The sequence below is a fragment of the Dendronephthya gigantea genome, unplaced genomic scaffold, assembly GCF_004324835.1.
Source record: "Dendronephthya gigantea isolate DGI-Jeju-01 unplaced genomic scaffold, DenGig_1.0 000125F, whole genome shotgun sequence".
Classification (NCBI taxonomy): domain Eukaryota; kingdom Metazoa; phylum Cnidaria; class Anthozoa; order Malacalcyonacea; family Nephtheidae; genus Dendronephthya; species Dendronephthya gigantea.
The window spans coordinates 78,517-100,431 of record NW_021163135.1 but is presented as its reverse complement, the minus strand read 5'-3'; the positions used below and the strand labels follow the sequence as shown (position 1 = coordinate 100,431).

The following is a 21,915-nucleotide window of genomic DNA, read 5'->3' as shown; positions in this document are numbered from 1 at the left end:
AAAATATGGAATTTATTTCGAGTGTTGAGAATGATATCGAACAAGCGCAGCGAACGAGTGAGATATAATTCTCAACACCAGAAATAAACTCCATTTTTCCAGCATCCATATATTCTTATAAACATGAAAATCTGTTTTTTTAGTTTTTAACTTCCAGGGCTCGTATACCTGCTTCCTCGCCTGATTGGTTGACCAAACACGATAATCGCACATGTCATGTTACTATCGCTTTTCACAATGGCGGTTCGCCACAGCATTTTAATGTAATAAACTACAATAAATTTTTTATAATATTCCTTTTAAGAGATGCCCTGGAGATGTACAACAATTTCCGTAATCGCTGCAAGTCATTCTTCGTGGAGCTTGTTTCGTTGTATTGCTTTCGAGAACAGCTGCCAGAACCAGATTTAGTACGAAAATTCATCAATTACGTGATTAATGATGAGAATAAAACTGAAGCTTTTACACCTTTTGGTGGACAAGGAATTGATGTCACACCTGTTATCCGATCGTATATTTTGCAGCAACTTCTGGCAATAAAGGAGAGGTAGCTATATATAACTATTAGGAAACTTACCCACTAAATTCATTTTCCCCCCAAAATCTTTGCCTTTATGCATGCTTTTTATGTAAGAGATTACTGTTTCAAAGCATGTACTGAAAGCGATGTTATTAGCCTCTTGTCATTGTGTATAATTATATCATTCACCGCGTTTTTTCGTTGAATGTAGCTGCGTATTTAATTGTAAATACTGCAGTTAGGACAAAAAGCTTTGAACATTAATTGTCATCTTAAATTGTTAATATTTTTTCAATTTGTAAAAACAGCTAAGTTTTTTTAAACGTTAACATTTTACAAGGCTTTTCAAGTAATCGATCCTTTCTAGACGAAATGAGGTCCTGGGATATTTGGAAGAATACCTACGCCGTGCCAAGGGATTAGGTGAAAGAGAACATTTAATCGAAGTTTGTGTATTGTGTGTTCAGTGTATGGAGGTACGAGAATTTTTAGACGCGATGTAAGATTAATAAAATGTATTATTATAATTATATTTTATATTCCCGCTGGGTGGAAAAAACTTATAGCTGGGATAATTTTGAAGATTTTAAAGACAAATTTTGGGCATTTTAAAGACATGCACATCCAAGATTGCGAATGTTGAATGTTTGCGTTCGGAAATATAAAATATTCTTATTGCTGTACTCCTATGTAATTGATGTGTATTTTTTATTAGGACGTGGAAACTGTGACGTTATTAAAGGCAAGAGAAGGGGGAGAAAATGTGCAACTCAATATTGCCAGCCGAATACTGGATAGATCGCTACGAAATATTTCATCTTCATCAAACACTCTTACTGTTTCTTGCCTTGAAGATATCGCTGGAATAAGATCCGCATTGGAGGTCGTTTCTAGCTATTTGAGCGATGACTTTGCTGATAATGTTAAACGGTTCCCAAAGCTTTCGGACTGCCTTGCATCAGCGAAACAACTTTGTAGTAGATTTGTGGTTAAGTTGTTCCTTTTGAAACAGTTAGTTCGCCATGATCCGAATGGAATTGATGCGGTAAAAGAAAGATGTAGAAAAGAGGAACTAAATTGGATCATGCCCCCGCAGTCGGAGGTATAATGCATATGATAATCATTACCTGACGTTATCTGTTATTCGTTCGTGTCACATAATTATGTATATGGCGTCTGCGCACTTATATTCGCTTCCGCGGTCACAATAGGTTTTGTAAATTACAATTTATCCTGTCTCGAAAACGTTAAGGGATGCAATCATTAGGGTTTTCTCTAATTGATCCTGGGTACCTTTCTCTGCGACACATATAAAGAACTCAAAAATTAAACAAAAAAGTATTTATTAGGGTTTTACTCGAGGCAAGCAAAGGTTGTCGATTGGCGTATTCTATTGTTTCATTATTCGTTTGTATTGTTTTGTATAATTTAATCTTTTTATCTCCTTTCTTTTACTTTCGTGCAAGATATAGTTCAAACACATTTGTCTTGGAAATGAACTAGGAGAATCGTATTTTGTTTTTAAACATAAAAATACAAAGCTTAATTATCTAAGAACACTTTTCAGGTGTTGCAGCAGTATATGCTACCCGAGAAATCAACATAAATTCTTTTCATTTCAATTGTTTAGGAACAAGATACGACTCCAGACCCATTTATTGTTCATCGTGATGAGTATCATACTGTGCGAGAAGCTCTTGGCAAAGCTTTGCTCACATCTAGTCTCGACAACTTACGCGACGTCCTACAGGCGAGTTCTTTCTTGTGTATTTTGTTTGTGGTCAATCGCGAAAGGCTTTTCTTCGGGAATGCATTTTTACAACTTGTTGTACTAGATCACGATTATATTTTACAGAATTTACAGATTCAGCCACCAGCGCGTTCGTGTTATATTTTGCTTGCCCTTTTCCGTGAAGTAACAACAAGTTTTGGACATTCAAACAAAGATGATAGAATTCCCTCCAAGGTAGGTTTTTACAGAGGTTAACACATTTTTTGCATCAAAAAATTTCCTTTAAGGGCCAAGGTGTAGGTTATTTTGTAATGGATAAACCTGAATATATTTACTAATAAATTCATTTGTATTCGTTTAGTGTACAGTATGTAAATGATGTAAACCTCGCACTGGAAATATTAAGTGCTGTAAACCTAATAGACCTTTATATCATTCCCAGGTCTTGAAGACGCTGAAAAAATACATTACCGGGATCAAGGACTTACCAAACGAAGTAAGGACTTTATGAACTCGTTTGAAAAACTGTTCCCAAACACTGATACGTGATGCTCTAAGGGATGGGAGATGTTTGAGATAAGGTCACTGGGAGTGAGGGGGTGTCACTGTAGTGACGTCATGCGACGCGATGTGAGAATTGATTGATGAAAAAGTTGCAAAATAATTACCGTTCGAATTTTAATATTCACTTTCGCGAAATAAACACGTACCGTATGAAGATAAGTAGCAAGGGGGGCATTATTTACTCTACATATAAGTACGACTTGCTGACAAACGAATTATTTAACAATTGTCGATGTTTTGATAACGCTCCTAAATATGGCCAATGCGGAATGGGGTTTTTTCGAAAATCCGCACCGCTCGCTTTCGCTTCGTTCCGATAGAAATAGCTGCGGAATAACGCGTTCATCGATATTTGATCGACCCGAACATGCACACGTGCATATAACAGCGCCCTGATATAACCAAGATATAACCAAGATTGGTGCAAAAAATCGTCCGTCCAAATGAAATCCGTGAACGACAATTACTCGCTTGTTCTCAATCAGATTACCTGAATTACCAAGAATTAAAGAGCAATTTCTATCATTATAAGGCTGTATAGTATATATATAATAAAGTATTCATCGTTGAACTGAATTTCTTAAATTAACCAATGAATTTATAACATTTTCTTTTTCAGGTGAAATCTCTGGCTGAAGGTTTTTTGGAAAATTTTGGAAACGCAAACAGCCAAATTCTGCAGTCACGTCCTCATCTATCTGCGACTGATAGACGACTTATTGATTTATTAACTCATTTTCTTGTTGTCATTAAATGCTCGCCTCAAAATCAATTGCTTCAACCTTTTTCGAATTTTGCTATAAATCCAGCTATGATGGTGGTAAGAATAAACATTTTTCCAATTCATAATGCTGTATATATAGGCTAACGTTTAAGGGGCTGTTTTTATATACGAGCCCGGTTACCTGAGATTCAGCGAATCGTGAGGTGATGCTGTGGTATTAAAATTAGCCTTTATGAACTAAATTGCCACATGCTATTGTTGGGATCACTACAGGGGCATAGGAATTTTCTGGTGGGGAATTTCCTTCTGAAGGATGTGAGCTTTATGAAAATGAATGTATAAAAAAGTCCCATTTACACTACACTCAATTTATCGACACGGCTAAAATTGGTACCTGCATGTGTCCAGTTTTAAGCCCCGGTTACACTAAACTCAATTTATCGGCACGGCTAAAATGGGTATCCGCGCACTTTTTATTCGTGCCCGGCCTTTGTATTGATAGCCTGAACACTAATAAAATTGGGTACGCGTACCCATTTTAGCCGTGCCAATAAATTGACTGTAGTGTAAACTACAGTAGTGTAAACTAAACTACAGTCACTACACTATACTACGGCTAAAATTGGTACCGTACCTAATTTTATTAGTATTCATGCAGGCTACCAATACAGCTACCAAGGCCGAGCACGGCTAAACTGGATACCCGTGCCCATATATAGCTATCCCGGCAATCTAGGCTAGTAGAAACAGTGTATCGACACTTTGAACTAAGGTGTACGTTTCTGTTCGTCATATAGAACGCTTTTATTCCCACAATGCCTCATGATGATGGCCCTGAGGTCATGCAGGCAACCGCTGGCAAGTGGTACGGTAAGACTACAATTATTCTTTATAATTTGTTCTTGGTATTAATCACTGGTAAGCTTGACGAATCTTTAAGATCTCGTCTGTCAATGCATAGTAGAGCAATAATGAAAAGAATAATTAAAAACACTAATTTTGCATTATTAGAGTGCCCGCAAGGACATCGCTATGTTATTACTGAAGTGAGTACCAAGTTATCCATGCACGTACTATACACATGCATATATATTATAGCACTGCAACTTTTCAGTTAATGCTGTGAGGCACTAAATGTTTGAGGTCAAGTGTAGGCCCCATAAATAATATCGAGGAGAAAAGCCAATTTAATGTTTGGAGTATATTCTTGCTCTCTGATGAATCTGGTATTAATTTTCTATATTGAAGGAATTGATATAGCTAACCACTGTTTTAAAAGTATATCCTGACCCGGTAATTATCGATTTACAACATTTTAGCCTTTCCATGACAACGGAGGTGAGAAGTGACTTCAGCACAAATTAAGCGATATTTTCAAGTTTCAGACCTGCGTTAGCCGTTAGGCGTAAGGCGTCGAAAGTATATAGCATCTTCTTGTGATGTGGAACCCGGTTTTTTCTTATTTTCCGGGTAGCGCGATGTCCATTCCGATTTCCATCCTGCGCTGTCGCGAGAAAGACAGCCTCAATTCTTTAAATATAAACTTTGACTAAAAAAATAGAAAAAATAAGTGTTGGTGTATAATAGTGCTGTACAGGGTGTCCCAAAAAAAAGTCCCCGCTATTGAAATGAAGCTTTTGTTGGAATTTGAATGCATGATCAACGCAGTAGTGTGTAAATAGCATAGTTATTAGGTTGAGGCATTCAAATAAAGCGTCTTGCTTTCAATTGGGTTTATCATAATATTAAGGCAATCAGATTCGAACAAAGGCTTGATTTCAATAGAGGGGACATTTTTTTGGGACACCCTGTATATGTTCATGTTTTACGGTTCTATGAATCAATTGTAAACCATACACAGAAATACACTCGAATTATCTTTTATTTATTACAGTGTGGGCAGCCAAACCAAAGCTTTAATTGTCCAACATGCCATAGCCCTATTGGAGGCATGAATTACGGTCTAGCAGCAAACAATAGAAATGCATCTGGGTAAGTTTGTCTTGATAAAAATATATATAATTATTGATATGCGTTTCAACTTGCTTGGTGTATAAAATATGAAATTATAATTTTTACCAATGGGCAACGCGGACGAACAGTAGCGCAGCCAGCCTGACGATTTATCCCGCTATGCTAATATTTTGGTCAGTTGCGTAGCCAGCATTGATAATTGGGGGGGACCCATATTCATATATTCATGATAACAGACTGTAAAGACAATCGATTTCTAAAGAAATTAATCCTGCGTATCACGAATATATGAATATGGGCCCCCCAATTATCGTTCTGGCTACGCCACTGATTTTGGTGCTCATTGACTGTGAAAACAATAAATTTCTAAAAAAATGAATAGTTATGATAACTCGAAATTTAAATAGCCGGACAAAATCGTCAGGCTGGCTACGTTCATTAATCTCGTAAAGCCGGTTTTCCACTAGCGATATTTTCGCGCAAAGCGAGTTTATTCTGTTGTATTTGAGCAATTTGTTCCAGTTGACTCCTGTACGTAAAAAAAATTATTATCACTAGTGGAAAACCGACCTACCTATACACCACGTCGCTATTTCTGTCTGACTGAGCGCTTGATTGTGAGAATCTCAATGATCACAAGTTCTGACAATTAATCCGATATCTTTCCAGTCTTCTGTCTGGCGGAAAACGTGAACATTCGTTTAAATTAAAAGCGCTCTGAAAACACGAAAATGAAGAGAGACGCACCATTTTTTGCATACATTCTATCTTACTTGAATTTACTCAATTCCCTCACACGCATTGAGTCACAAGCATTGAAATGGAAATTAAGAACTTTTCTATTGATATTAGCCCCTCATTATGGCTGATCTGCCAGTGCAATTGCCCCGGCATCGCATAGGGTTTATTTGGGTAGGATTCTAAAAGCAAGGGAAGGGATTTGATATTTCTCCAGGGAAAAGTGGGTCGATGAATAGAATTGAATAAATTAAAAATTCAAGGTATCTAAGTCAATAGTGTCCATAGAGGTCACTGTACAGTTAATTAAATACTTTAATGATTTATCTTTGTCACTAAAACAAAAAACAAAACTGTTATAATTTCACACAAGCTCAACGCTCAGAATATAAATTTTTACCAAAATTATCGCAACAAAATGCGACAGCCAAAAATAAAAATTAATTTAGTCTTTCGTCTCACGTAAATCACGACCCAGTTAAACGCCAGTGTTTGGCGAAGCATCCACAGAGCTTTTATCTCTTTCTTCCTCATATGGCTAAAAACTCTCACATAGCTTATTACCCATGTTCTAAAGCAGAAAGGAGGCCCTCCCCTGGAACTTTGAAGGGGTTTGTCCCCGAGCGCACCCCACTTCGATGCGATGCACTGAATGCGATGACCCACCATCATTACACTCTACAAAATATTGGTGAAAGCAAAAAATTATAGAGGTGTAACATTTGAAAAATTTTAACTTTTGAAACAATTTAACGACCGAAGAAGTCGTTTTGGGGCATCTGTACAGCGTAAAATCACCTGCATGAAAAGTTCCAATTGGAAAGAATTGCTGATTGTAAGGCTGTATTTGCAGAGAAATTAGAGTTCGTTGCATGTCGTGTAAAGCTATGCGTTCGTGATAATTATAAAGAACGTCAGACTTCGCCAATTGCTCTTATCTCCCCAGTGTCAAAAATAGACTTCCTTTTTATACACTTTTTTTTAATTAGGGAAGATCGAACTAGCACAGGCCATATTCTTGGGCGTGCTCAACCACAAGGGGGAACAGTAGAATCAGAGCGAAATATGAATCCTTTGTCTTGCGGTGTATTACGTTGCCTGACTCATTTAGCCATGTTGTTGGGAACAGATCAGGATACTCAGGTATGTTTATTAAAAACACGGAATATATCCTAAAATATTCTCCTCTTTCTGAGATGAAAATTAAGGCCCCATATTTTCTGCAAATTTTTAAGTCTATGCCTACTAAGCAATAAATTTCATATTCTGCATGTGCAGAGAATTGCTGCTACAGTAAAACCAGCAGTTGGCGATGTTGTCCAGTTCTTGAACGAACATATCAAGAATGACATAAGAAGTATTGCACGAAATACTGGCCACAACGATGTTGAGGCGGAACAAATAATCCACCTAGTTCTTGTTGGTATTATGAACAACACAGATCAGCAGAGAGGTAGGTTTGATGTATATGTAGGTGTTGTCTTGTTGTGCTTACCTTTGTTTTGCGTGTCCATTACATCTTCAAATCATACATTCGTTTCATGTATAGGGTTAAATGTTGACACCAGACTAGCTACTAAAGAGTCAAGAGCAGCTTGGGAAGATGCATTTTTGAACACTTATTTGAATCCGGTTCTGTCGGTAAGTTGGCTGAAATGTAAATAGTAGCATGCGACATGATCTTTTCATCTATATCTGCTTAGTAAATAAATACATATTGCAAATGCTGATTTTTTTACAGAATATTTCTAACTTACTGCAAGAAAGCTTTGGTCGTATGGTCCGAGATGAAAGGCTTGGTAAGAATTGAGTAGGATAAGTTTTTGGTCGGCGTTAGATCATATCGAACTAACGTACATGACGTCATAAATTTTGCAATAACGGAAGTATAATAACAGAAGTCTTACATGAAATCTTTCTAGAGCTGGTTCATAAAAATGATAAAATAAAAATGGCGATGAATGATGATACATTTATACATTTATAAATGTACACGAAAGTGTAAATGTCTGTTACCCTCATACCCAGTATAGGAGTGATCATATACTTATGTAATAGTATCTCTGGCTTTACCTTAATTACGGTTAGGGTTAGGGTTATTGAAAATTTTATGACGTCATGTACGTTAGTTCGATATGATCTAACGCCGACCTAAGTTATTCGATAGTTTAATGTTACGTTGGATCCGATGTTAATATTTTATGTTTTGTCTTTTGACTCGCTTAATGCTAATAGGGTAAAATAAATAATTAGCTATATACGTTACCTAAATAATTAAGTCCAATTAAATTAGATAAATAAGGATTCACTGGGTCAATCGTACAAGATACAGTCACTTCATAGATTTCATTTTTATGTGGAATGTTGTTGTCATTGTTGCCATTAATTCGTTGCCAATGATCGAATATACTTTTTCGGCAAAAAAGAAAAGTATGATTGTTTTTAGTTTTAGAAACTATTCAGTGCCGTCGCTATCTCGATACGTGCATCGAGCTAAAGGGTTGAAATAAAGTTATATATTCGTGTTATATATTATTCATTTTATAATCGATTGCGGCTAGGAAACAGGAATATACAGTATATAAAAAATGTCTAACGTTAGACTACTGTTATGTTTACATATCATAGGAACAATAACGTGGAAAAAAAACAGTCAGGCATAAGACGAGTATATGAATATACACCTTAACCGTAGAGATAAGATTTGGCTTCAGCAATTTTGGGCATTTCAGTAGGTGCATGGCGTTCCAGTTGTTTTTGGTTCAATGGTCATGTTTCAAGCCCCTTGCCTTGAAATAGTTCGATTTGAATAAAAAGTGTTAAATATCGTATACTGACCTGTGCCAAAGTATAGTTTAGGCCTTTTATAAATATTTCGAAATGCAAATTCGACTTTATGTTCATTACCTCGGAAATGTGATTGGTTTATTCGTAGTCACATGACTTTAAATGTTTCCTGCCAGAGTAAACAGGTAAAAAATTGTTGCCCGCTTCTTGTCATAACAAAGTAAAGTGGGTATTTTTAAATGAAACTGTTGTGTAACATGTATGTTTTTGTTCCTATATAACAAAGCACTTAATGTACACTACCTCGGGAAATAGCCAATTCCCTCGACAAACATTCAGACTCTTGGGAAAACAAAACTCACCATTTCTATCGGGAGCATACATTAAGTGTATAATATTTATAGGCAACAATCGTCTGATGAAATTAATATATGAACACGATGATTCAAAAGAAACCGTCGCAACAGAGCTCACTCCGATGTGTCCAGCGCTATGGCGGCATCGTAAGAAGATCACCATAGAATATTTATCGTTCAAGTTTCAAGAATATTCTCAAGATGGCTATAGACTGGAAAGATGTGAAGTTTTGGCGGAATTCTTGAAAAAAGTATGCATCGTAGGGCCTATACCTGAAATCAAAATAACATCATACTTATGAAGAATATTCCTGTGGTATCTTTCCACCAAAGAATTAAAATCACAGAATTTGCCATTAATTTTGAATATTTTCACATCTCTTATGCAGGAGCAGCATCTTCGAGCGTTGCAGTACCTCCCAGATATTGTAAAGTTACAACGGCTTCTTTTTGAGAAATTTCATCGTCGCTTGGATCGAAATGAAGCGGAAACATATACTATTGGAAAGTTCCTAAAAAGCGGTAATAAATATGTTTATTTTTTAAAATATATTATAATATACTTAATATCTGTTTTTAGAGTCTAGTTCACAACACAGACATCAGTGTGCCAAGTATGCTTTAGCCGTTTTAGAACTTAGTTTTAAGGTAGAACAGAGGGAGAGTTTTTGCCGCAATATATTCCAATTAACTTCGGTACGACTGCGCAAAAAATTTCTTTTCGGACGTATATCTAAACTCCAAAACGACTGCTGAAGCGAACTTAGCAAGTGAATGTCAGCTAGTGCTGTGAACTATAGAATTAGAACAATCATACATTTCTACGTCAACATATTTCAATATTTTTAATTTTATAAATCAAATGATCTTTTTGTGGTGTACCAACTTAAGGTTGAATTTCATCGTCGCTTAATCCCCCAAATCGTCCCACCATTTTTTAACTAGACAGATATGAGCTAATATAGTAATATAGTAATATAGTAGAGAACCAATCAGATTGCACATTAGCTCATATCCTGCGCTTGTGTATATAGTTATACTTGTTACACAAACGTAACTGCATGCATATGCATGTAGATCTAATTAAAATTGTTCCTCAAAATTGTTTATCGAACAACAAATCCTTTGTCTATTAATTCAGCAATAAAAGTCTATGCATAGAAATTAGATAATTAATTAATTAAAGTATAGCTATGTAACAATGTACAAAGATTGAACCACGACTTCGTGGTATTAAACATCCTGAAATTGTTACTTAAATTGTCAGTCGTTCTCGTTTGTTGAATGACGTAAAATACATGCATATAATTAGCTAAATAATTTAACGAAAGAGTGTTGAAAATATTTAGGTTTTTTATTAAATTTCTTTAGTTCGTCCATAAAATGGTGAAAAAAGTCTATTTTGTGACCAGGTTGACATGTAGATACGAATAATATAATTATTTTACCTTGCAGCATATAGGAGACCGAGTTTCATTTACAAGTGCTGCATCGGATAGTTAAAAAAATTAATCAAAGTAGTTAACCTCGAATTGTACGAGAGATTAAGTTGATTAAACTAAAATAAATACATGACAAATCAATCTTTTTTGTTCTTGATTTGAAACGTTCGTAAAGTATAAGTTTTACTTGTTTTCATCTCTTGTGTTTTCTCTTTAGTTTCTCAAGTAAAAGAACAATTTATTTCATTGATCGACAGCTTTCGAAAGGCATGGAAGATTGTCCGAACATCTCTTGTGCAAGATGGCAAGTATACATTTTCAATTAAAATACATAGCTATATCTTATTTACCGACTGAGAGTTCCGTACTAAAAAAATAATTTCCCGAGCTCGCGAGTAAATAACGTTTTTATTTAAATTTTTTTCATGAAAATACCTTTAAAGTTAAAGCCATTGTGTAATAGTCTTTCATTGTCGGTTATGTCTTATGTAGAATGACATACATTTGTACATATATAAACTGGATCCTAAAGCACAGAACTAACAAAACGGTCCAACATCACCGTTCACCGTCCATACATGTCATGGAATTTAGATGACTTTGGATTCCGCTATGTTTCCTCGCAAAACACGAGTAATTTTTTGTTTGTTCTATTCTTTATTTTTAGGACCATTTTCAATTTCACAAGAAATGTGTTCTTTTGAAGTGACAAATTCAACAGTAATTTCCATGTTTTTACCTGCCCGTTCAGGCGTGGGAAGATGCGCGTTAGCCCTGAATAATTTTCTAGTGACTTTGCACAATGATTTCATTGGCCGTTGTAAGAGCTTGCTGAAGGATGAGAGTAGGTGGGTGTGATAATGTAGACAGATTCGGATATCGATTAATATACCTTCTCGCAACATATGTTTTTAAAATTTGCATATTTATAAAATTGAAAATATCGAAATATCTTAACATACTTAATATCTGTTTTTAGAGTCTAGTTCACAACAGAGACATCAGTGTGCCAAGTATGCTTTAGTCGTTTTAGAGCTTAGTTTTATGGTAGAACAGAGGGAGAGATTTTGCCGCAATATACTCCAATTAACTTCGGTACGATTGCGCAAAAACTTCTTTCTTTTCGGACGTGTATATCTAAACTCCGAAACGACTGCTGAAGCGAACTTAGCACGTGAATGTCTGTTCTGTGAATTAGAATTAGAACAATCATACATTTCTACTTCAACATATTTCAATATTTCTAATTTTATAATATGCAAATGATCTTTTTGTGGTGTACCATGCACCTAAAGCGAAAAACGTCTGTATAGGGATGAAATGTTTAAAAAATCGCAATGAGTTATATACATGCAGTTAGCAACAATACATATAGATAAATTCGTAACTAATTTCATGTTGCAGTTGTGCATGCATGATGTCAGTCATATTTTTTTTTCATATATAGAAACATTTCTACTATCCACAAAAATCCAGGTGTGTGGTAAATAACATCTTAACGGTTTACTCTATATACTTTAGGTCACCTGACATGTCTCTGAAGAGTGTCACTAAAGCTCATCTTGTGGCGTATGATCCTGAAAAGGATTTCATACCAATCATCCTTGCACACTGTGATTATTCTTTAAATCTTGGCGAAGAAACAGTGCTTGAATTCAACTGGAAATCATTGGAGAGACAAATAGTGGACAGATTCATCAGAGGCAGGCCCAGACTAACGTCCTTGGTAAATAGTAGTTATAATATATTATATTATACATATCTTCTATCAAAGCCTTAATTGGAATTGAGTGTCCGACAAAGTGATGTTGTTATAGTTCATTCTCCAATTGGTGAAAAGAAAATATCTTTGGAATCGCGGGTGATATTTAAGTTCAGATTCGATGTATATCATTGGATAATAATCTTGTTTTTGCTGCATATCAACAGTGTACTTATCTTCAGTTCAGTATTTCGACAATACGTGACTAAAAAATTAGTCACATATTTCGTAGATGGTTATTATCATGGGGTTTTACAATATTTTATTGGTAGTATGTTTTTCATTTTCTCGTTTTGCGACGTCATTACAAGAATATCGAATATAATGGGGGTCAAACCGAAGAGATTGATGGTGTGCGATCCAAAATTTTGACACATATGTCATGAGATTAAAACTTCTGGTAATATCTAATGAATGTTTAGCTGTGTATCTTAATTGATTAAACTTGATTGATACATAAAATGCCAGCGACAACTGGCATATTTCATTTTTTCTATTACTTACGACAGTAGAGGAAGCTGATTGTCACATCCGAGTTGTTTACTTTAACAACTAATTAATAACAATTAATTGCTTTGCATGCATGTTTTTTCTCTGGTTGTGCGTACTTTCGGTCGTCATTTTATGACAATTATAATTAATTAAGTTGTGCGAATCATAACCAACAAATCACAATGATATTTTGAATGTATGGGCTGGCGTTGCTAATTTTTTGCTAGTGTGAGACAAAATTAATTATTCACCCTTTAAACATTGATGATTTTGTCATTTGAAAAATTATATTGATTTGACCTCCTCTAATGCATAATTTTTTCCCTAGGTTGAATTGTTTGTGTTCAGTAAAGACATTTGTGATGGAGAAGTATTTAAAGCTTTACAACAAAAAATACCTCAGGTAGATTTGAGTTATAAATCAGACATGACAGTGTTTACTTCGCGGGATATAGGCGGAATCGTGGGGCATTCATATATTCTAATAATTGGTACTTTTGATAGTTTTTTTATTCTTGGAGGCACCATGTAGATGAAAGACAAAATTACTCAATTTGCTTAGTGTACTGGTCGTCCATGCCAGCATTATTGATAATTTTGATTACATCACTAGAGTAAAGGAAATAAGTCGTGAGAACAAGCTAGTCGAAGGTGTCCATAATTTCACTTCCCATTACAGATCGGTCAAAAATGTTGCTATATTTATATTTAAACTGTTCTCGATCAGGCAATCAATTTGCTATATTTACATATATATGCTATTTTTATATTGAAAAAAATATAAATTCCTATGCGACCTTGAAAGTAACACATTTGCCTATTTAGGTGGAGTTGACTCGTCCTGTTCAAGATCAAATACTCAACGAACTTAATCAGCTGACCGATGTTTGCGATGTTCTTAAATCACTCCATATTGCTATTGGATTTCTATCATCTGCTGGGGGGGATCCATCAATGTCTGTTTTTGATTACCTTCATTCAGGACTAAAGATGGAAGTGAAAAACGGTCTGAAAAGTAGAAAGGTGATTATTTATACAGCCACGCGATGTTGAAAAAGAGATCTTAAGTTATTAGGATTACTGCCGAGTTTTCTAAAGAACAACAACATCTTATAACAGTGACATATTTTCTAAAAGTTAACCTTTTCTGATGCATGTAGATTTTAAAATTTACCAACCCTCCTACACCCCCCCCCCCCCTCTCTCTCTTTTCTTAAAACAAGCAAGCGACTGCAGATAGGAATTTGACTACGCTGATCAGGACTTGTAGACAAATATGTCTACACAAGCCAACGGCCCTTTCTAATATTCAAGTGCTGGTTTTCGCAAAAATGGATGTATCAAGATTAATTTCAGTTCTGGTTTCAGGGAAAATTAACTGCAATGACAAGTTAAGCTGAAATCAGAATTATAAAAACAGGTTCCAAATTTTGCAAACAAGTTAACATCACAATGACAAAGATCAGTTTTCATTTTAAAAAGATGACCATTGAGCTCTCAAGGGTGCAGTATTCTCATGACATAATATTAAGGTGGCTCCCTACAGTTTATTGAAAGTGTCAAATACACATCTTGAACAGGGATATTAAGCCATCTAAAATTTGGCTAGAAGACTAAACTTTAAGTACTAGTTAAAATACGAGCGGCCGATCTGAATGGGAATTTACAATGGCAAGCGCGTATAACGTGTTTGTGAAATGAATAGATTAAGCTTACAGTCGCGGCAATAGAAGCGTTCCGAAAAATATCGAGTAAATCATGTGCTCAAATTTATCAGTTGGCTTACGGAATTCATCAAATATTTGAAAAACTCCTAACTTCTGGGGCCAGTTGTATCAAGCCCGTTTAGCTTAAACGGTGGATAAGTCAAAATTAAATAACACTCTTTCATCTCTCTTGAATGAGTCAACTTGAATATTATGCACTGAATATGTAGTTGTAAACATTCTCTTTGTATTAAGGTTAAAAACATTTATTTTGTTTCTTCAATAAAACGATAGACTTGCTTTCTATTTTGAACTTAACCACCGTTTAAGCTAAACGGGCTTGATACAACCGGCCCCTGGTTTCGAATTGACCAATCTCTAATGCTTTGAAATACATAGACGCATATGACTGGTCAATTCGAAACGAAAGTTCCGAGTTTTACAATTGAACTCCGTAAGCCGACTGATAAATTTGAGCAAATGAGTTCCTTGATATTTTTCGGAACGTCTATTTTGCCGCAACTGTAATGCATATTGAGACTGATTATCGCCTGTATTCAAAAAGCTCACTCACACTCAAACTCATTGAGTGGGAGATCTTAATCTTCTCATGACGTTTCAATGGCGGTATTTTCAGCCGAACAGGGGCTTGATTTTCAGTGATTTACCTTATATCTTTCCATCTATTGAGAGAAAACTTTCTCATTGATCAGCATTAACAAAATTTATATGTCACACTCAATGAGTGTGAGTGTGAGTGAGCTTTTTGAATACGGGCCTAAGATTCATTAAGATCAAAGTTAATATATGAATTACTAATTCATAAGACCATTATGGAAAACTACAGATGTATACATGTAACCAAAATAGTATGCAATGATTGGAAGTTAGACTCATTAATTATTCATGAATTTTACAATATGACTTATAGGCAACATATGTAAAGCCGAAATCTATTTCGAACTTTCGCTTGATAAGCAACAGAGTCGTTTCAAAATGGCCGCCAATTAGATTTTGATCAATTTTGTATCGAAAACGAGTTCATGCGTCAAAGTTTTACACTTCGGATGCTTTATCTATAGAAAAGTTTGATTCCAAAAAAATCACGGGTCGCTGTACTCGTTTCTGACATAAACTTGATTAAACTCTATTTAGCGGCATTTTGAAACGCCTCTGTTGCTATAGCAACGGTTGCCAAGCGAAAGTTTCTGCATATGTTAAGGTTATGTTAAAGTTTAGTGTTCTAGCCAAACATTTACGTGGCTTAATATCCCTGTTCAAGATGTGTATTTAACAATTTCAATAAACTGTACAGAGCCCCCTTAAGACTCCATAGTGGAAAAAAACACTTTCCTCCAGCTGCGGTATACGGTTAATAAACCAAGCATTTCGCTAGCTTTAAGCACTTTTGTATGAATATAATCATGATAAGTTTAGTTCATATTAGTTCATAATTATTTAGAGGCATGGAGAAGCAAAACCAGTGTTTAACAATAATTTAGGCAGTTGTAAATTGTAATCAAAACGTTTGTTTACTTTGATAACCTCTTTTATTCATGACTGGATTTTCTCGCAGGCTGAGCAGTTTTGTGAACTGCAGCACATCGTTTCTCTTTGGCTGTTATTGTCTCTAGAAAGGGCAAGGATATTGACAAAACATAAACAGGTTGGTACTACTAAGCTATATCTACATTAAGTTGTTTGTTTCTACGTGGAAACCTTTTTTTATGAAAATTTTGATCGCAAATGTATTTGTTACTACAAACTACATTCAATTGAAGATATTCAGTCGATGTTTTGAAGTATCTCATGGTATATTATTAGCAAAAGTGCAACATTCACGTCAAGATCTATATTTATTTACGCTTGCCTAAAGGATTTTAGCACTTTTTAATGATCTAAAATTTCTGGTCCTGATTGCAGTTGATTCCTCTTAAACGAAAGCAAAATGTCGCCTCGGGAAAAATTATCGCTAGTGGAAAACGGTCTCAATGTTGATCATGATCAATTACCACTAGCGATCATTTTAACAACCGGTTGTTTCTCGTTTAGGATCCATTTGATGACGTAACGGATACGGTAAAGGTATCGCTCGAAACGAAGCAGAAATTTGCATTGAACGGCGGATTACAAAAGCTGAACGTTGATCGATTTGTTCTTGTGCTGTTGGAGTTCATTTTGCTCTACCTAAAAAATGTTCCTGATGATCAGTTACACTTTCCGTAAGTTCGCCCAGTATATACGGTATACCAATTTATAAATTCTGTCCATATAAATAAATGCTGTAAATAGGGAAATTCCTGTAAATAGGGAAACATGGACCTGTCTGAACATTCAAACTAACGATAATTTTGTTTATGACCTGGGGCGCTGCAAGAACGGTAATTGGGGGGAGAGCAATATTCATATATTCATGTTCTGCATTATTTATTTTGTTCGAAACCAATTGTTCTTACGGCATATGAACAAATTAAAATAATTTTATTTGAATCCCCTCCCCACACCAATCATCGTTCTTGCAGCGCCTCTGTTTATGAGCCAACATTTAAAATCCTCGCACTTTGGGAATTGCAACAGTTAATTAACGCTGTTAATTTTATGATGATTGCAAGTCGGTTACACCTTGAATTGATGAGATTTACGTCCTCTGGAAAGCAAATTTGAAAGTCAAAACGTAGTAATACCCAATCTTTAATCTATCTTTAATAGTCAATGAAACTTTTTATGACTTATTTGGTGACATATTCCTTTGTTAAACAGGGCTAATTCTAATGACTGACGAATGTCTCGTTATTTTAGCTTATCTCAGTACATGAATGCCAAACTTGACGAATTGAATCGTGAAGTTATCGATGCGCTAGAAGAATATGTACCAGAAGACATCACGGTAGAACATGCTGTAGAAGCTTGGAAAATTGCATGTCGAAAAAGTGAGGACTATCATTTAAGATTGGAACAGTAACGCGAACACGGATAATTTAATTACATTTAAATTCGGTTAGCAACATTTCGGTTTTAACGTATAATTTATGCCTAAGTACATTTTGCATAGGTATACATATCCTCCATTATGAATAATTGCAAATTTTTTATCACTTGCACTGTGCAACTTATAAATTATAGTGTAAGTAGGAATGTTGCATTCTTCTAATCTTTCGAATGATACCAATGAATCAGTAGCGTAGGCAGCCTGTCAACGTTGTCAGGCTTTACCAATATTTCAGTGTCACTCACTGTGAATAATAGTCAATAATAGTCAAAAACAGTCAATAATAATATTAAATTTGCATAGCATTTACATAGCCGGATTAAAATGACAGGCTGACTACACCAGTTACTGAAATTAAAGTGTCTTTATGTAATTTGATATTATAAGAGCTATAAAATTAATTAAATTTGGATTTTCAAATTTAATGGTCTTCATAAGCTATTTTATGATAGATCTCAGAAATATCTTTGTTAAATCTTAGATCTTTGTTTCCAATATGGCCGCCATATCTTATGGGGTGGTAACCAAATTTAAGCGTGCTATGTGCAGAAATTTCTTGATAAGCTAGCACAATTTTATGATGGTAAGATAGATCAGGCTTTTCGCTGTTAAATGATATGTTTTTTGTAACAAATTGAGAAAAAATGATGCGGCCACAAATAATGCCACAATAATAAGTGTTGAATTTCTTACGAATCCGCAGAGCTAGAAATATGGATTTTCCAGGTCATATTCGCCTATTTTCTCTTTATAGGGTACAAAAAAAGATGTCATTCGACAGCAAAGAGCCTGATCTATAATGATATCAAAACCTCACGCTTGCTTATCCCCGAGCCGGTGCGAAGCACTGTGCGAGGGTACTAATTCCGCTCGGATATTTAAACCCACTATGTGCAAATGCGAAATCAAAGTCGACCGCCATTATGCAATGGACCTCATGTCATGGACGGTCTTCTACGTTATGCGCATGCGCCAGTGTGAACTACTTAGCTCTTGATTGGTCGAGACAAATATTTGTATTTTCAAACCTGCATAACTGTCATTTCGCAAAATTTTGAAGAGACTATATATATATATATATATATATATATATATAATATATATAATATATATATTATATTATATATATATATATATATATATATATATATGTTATTTACCAGATTGGAGGTCCGTATAGTGAAATATTTTCCAAGGTCTCAAAAACAGTCCGAGGCCTAAGTACAAAAACGCCGAGGGACGTTTTTGAGACCGAGTGGAATATTTCCCTATACGGACCAACTAAACTGGTAAATGATAGATTTTTTTTTCTTGAGGTCCGAATTCATATTTTTGCGTTGGCTCTTTGCTTTTAAATCTCGCGCGGTCCGTACGGCCTTATACGGACCGCTCGCGTAGCGAATCAGATTGCAGGAAACGCTAAAATATGAATTCGGACCGCACGAAAAAAACTATAGATATATTTTAGATTGGAGGTCCGTATTTGGAAATTTTTCCCAAGGTCTCAGAAACGGTTTTGAGACCGAGGGAAATATTTCCCTATACGGACCGACTAAACTGGTAAATAATAGATTTTTTTTTCTTGCGTTCCAAATTCATATTTTAGCGTTGGCTCTGTGCTTTTAAATCTCGCGCGGGCCGTACGGCCTCATACGGACCGCTCGCGTAGCCAATCAGATTGCAGAAGACGCTAAAATATGAATTCGGACCGCACAAAAAAAATAGAAATAGATATATTTTATTTACCAGATTGGAGGTCCGTATTGGGAAATTTTTCCCAAGGTCCCAAAAACGGTTTTGAGACCGAGGGAAATATTTCCCTATACGGACCGACTAAACTGATGAATAATAAATTTATTTTTTTCTCGCGGTCCAAATTCATATTTTAGCGTTGGCTCTGTGCTTTTAAATCTCGCGCGGTCCGTACGGCCTCTTACGGACCGCTCGCGTAGCCAATCAGATTGCTGGAAACGCTAAAATATGAATTCGGACCGCAAGAAAAAAATAACGACGCCACTTACGGCGCTATCTGCATCGTGTTACACTTAACTATCGCTGTCGATCCCAATTCTTATAATCCTGCGCTTAATAGAGGAGAGGAACTTAGTCGAAAGGAGCTTATCGAAAAATATTTTCACCTGGGTTTCCAAGCAGTGGAGATTCTTGGATTTATATGTAATATCCATGGCTATACGTTAAGTATTCGACAGCTTAAAAGAATTTTGCGTGCCATGGGTTGTAGAAGAAGGAAAGAGCCCAGTGATTTTGATGAAGTCGTGAGGGCCATTGAGATGGAACTTGCGTCAAGCTCGAGCTTACTTGGATACAGAGCGATGCACCAGAAATTAACAATCGATCATCATCTTGTTGTAACAAGAGATGTTGTTCGCCAAATTCTAAAAGTTGTTGATCCTGAAGGCGTACAGATTCGATCTCGTCATCGCTTAAGACGCCGACGATATTGTGCTAAAGGGCCAAACTATATTTGGCACATCGACGGCTGTGATAAGCTTAAGCCATTTGGCTTTTGCATTCATGGTGCTATAGATGGCTATAGTCGTCGAGTTTTATGGTTGAAAGTTGCATCTTCCAACAATAATCCAGAAATTATCGCGCACTACTTCTGCAATTACGTTTCAGCCCTCGTAGGCCGTAGGATGAGCATCCAAAAGATGCTTAGAAAACGGATTCCGTTGCACCCCTCGTGAAACTACATAATTTTCACATGAATCAATAGATAAAAACTTACTTTATCAGAATCCGTCGCTCCCCAAGCGAAACAGGTGCACAATTGGGAAAACAATCCCTCCAAAGTTTGCTATATTTGCGCTTCGAAATATTCAAATCGCCATTGTTTTAGTAGCAAATGCGCATGCGCTTGTCAGCCAAACTCGCACTGCGCACGCGCATAAGCACGCACATGCTTCGAGTTATGCAAAATAATCATGGCTGAAGATATTTATAACACTCGAATATCCTCATGTTTTATTCATTTTGATGGCGTTACGGAGCAACTTTGCAAAGTTGCACGCCAAAGGCTTAAGAAATTTCTTGAGTGTAGCTCCAAATGGGCCAAACTTAAATGTCAACAAGCTGAAAGAGCTAAGAAATCTTACGAAAACATCGATGACGGATCTGTCAATTCATACATGGAGAAGAACCCTGACAGCATTAACTTAGAATGGTACCATCATATGAAATGCTGGAAGAGATTTTGTGATGAAGAGAAGATCCGTAGACAACAGCGAAAGGAAGAAAAAGGAGAAGGCACTAGCTCTGAAACTGTAACTCCTACCGAAGGACTACATGTGAAAGTGGAACCAATGGAACCAAGGCGAAAAATTACACGACAATCATAATATATAATTATACTAGTGCAATGTGCACTAGTAGCTAGTGCAATGTGCACTAGTAGCACAGCATTCTCGAGTTTGGTTTTAAAATATCTTGAATTGTGGTCAATTAAGTTTATTTAGGCTTAGGGTAAAGTAGTTTCTAATGCTACAAACATCCAACTGTGTTATTAGCAGATATTTAGTTTATAGTTTTGTTCACACCAGGTGACTAAGAAGAGAAGAAGAACCCCACTCATGTTGGCAGAAACAATTGATGCTGGTCTTCTACGTACAGCTGCCGAGAGAAAGAATGATGAACGGATACTCGTGCAAATCCGGGGGAAAGACTGTGTAGCACTGGAAGTCCGCTATCACAAAGTTTGCTACTGCAATTATACAAATTTTCTCACCAGAGAGACAAAGAAGCAATTGGAGACTGAAAGATCTACAGTGTACGAGAAGTCTTATGATGTCTTCTGTAAGAAAGTAATCGAGACTGAGGTCATCGCAAATAAGCAAATAAGGTACATGAAAGATTTGCTGGAGAAATTTGTTATCATTGCTAAGGACACCGAGAATGTGGATGCATCTAAATATAGAGCTTTTAAACTCAAGCAACGACTGATGAAAAGTTATCCCCAACTTGTGTTCTATGTACCGAAAATGAGAAATGTTAGTGAGATTGTATATGTGGAAAATTTGGATTCTTCCGAATTGGTTGAGGAACATATGTCAAACAAGTCAGAAAACAACGATGAAGACTTTGATGAAGAGAGCTATACCGGTACCATTGA

The 21,915-nt window shown here is 35.9% G+C and overlaps 1 protein-coding gene across 1 annotated transcript in view; it reads left to right on the top strand.

Annotated features, from left to right (window-relative positions):
• Positions 1-18,173, top strand: part of LOC114535796 (E3 ubiquitin-protein ligase rnf213-alpha-like) — a 114,999-nt gene extending 96,826 nt beyond the window's left edge. The window contains exons 66-89 of the mRNA XM_028557122.1: positions 305-547; positions 888-996; positions 1,236-1,622; positions 2,151-2,270; positions 2,376-2,486; positions 2,695-2,748; positions 3,436-3,636; positions 4,338-4,410; positions 4,552-4,586; positions 5,435-5,532; positions 7,242-7,395; positions 7,531-7,705; positions 7,802-7,893; positions 7,994-8,051; positions 9,444-9,646; positions 9,785-9,917; positions 11,055-11,141; positions 11,505-11,685; positions 12,359-12,563; positions 13,420-13,494; positions 13,917-14,114; positions 16,374-16,463; positions 16,850-17,019; positions 17,597-18,173. Of these exons, the coding sequence (XP_028412923.1) occupies positions 305-547; positions 888-996; positions 1,236-1,622; positions 2,151-2,270; positions 2,376-2,486; positions 2,695-2,748; positions 3,436-3,636; positions 4,338-4,410; positions 4,552-4,586; positions 5,435-5,532; positions 7,242-7,395; positions 7,531-7,705; positions 7,802-7,893; positions 7,994-8,051; positions 9,444-9,646; positions 9,785-9,917; positions 11,055-11,141; positions 11,505-11,685; positions 12,359-12,563; positions 13,420-13,494; positions 13,917-14,114; positions 16,374-16,463; positions 16,850-17,019; positions 17,597-17,759 (3,415 nt within the window). The 3' untranslated portion in view covers positions 17,760-18,173. The remainder of the gene's footprint in view (positions 1-304; positions 548-887; positions 997-1,235; positions 1,623-2,150; positions 2,271-2,375; positions 2,487-2,694; positions 2,749-3,435; positions 3,637-4,337; positions 4,411-4,551; positions 4,587-5,434; positions 5,533-7,241; positions 7,396-7,530; positions 7,706-7,801; positions 7,894-7,993; positions 8,052-9,443; positions 9,647-9,784; positions 9,918-11,054; positions 11,142-11,504; positions 11,686-12,358; positions 12,564-13,419; positions 13,495-13,916; positions 14,115-16,373; positions 16,464-16,849; positions 17,020-17,596) is intronic.
• Positions 18,174-21,915: the final 3,742 nt, after the last annotated feature.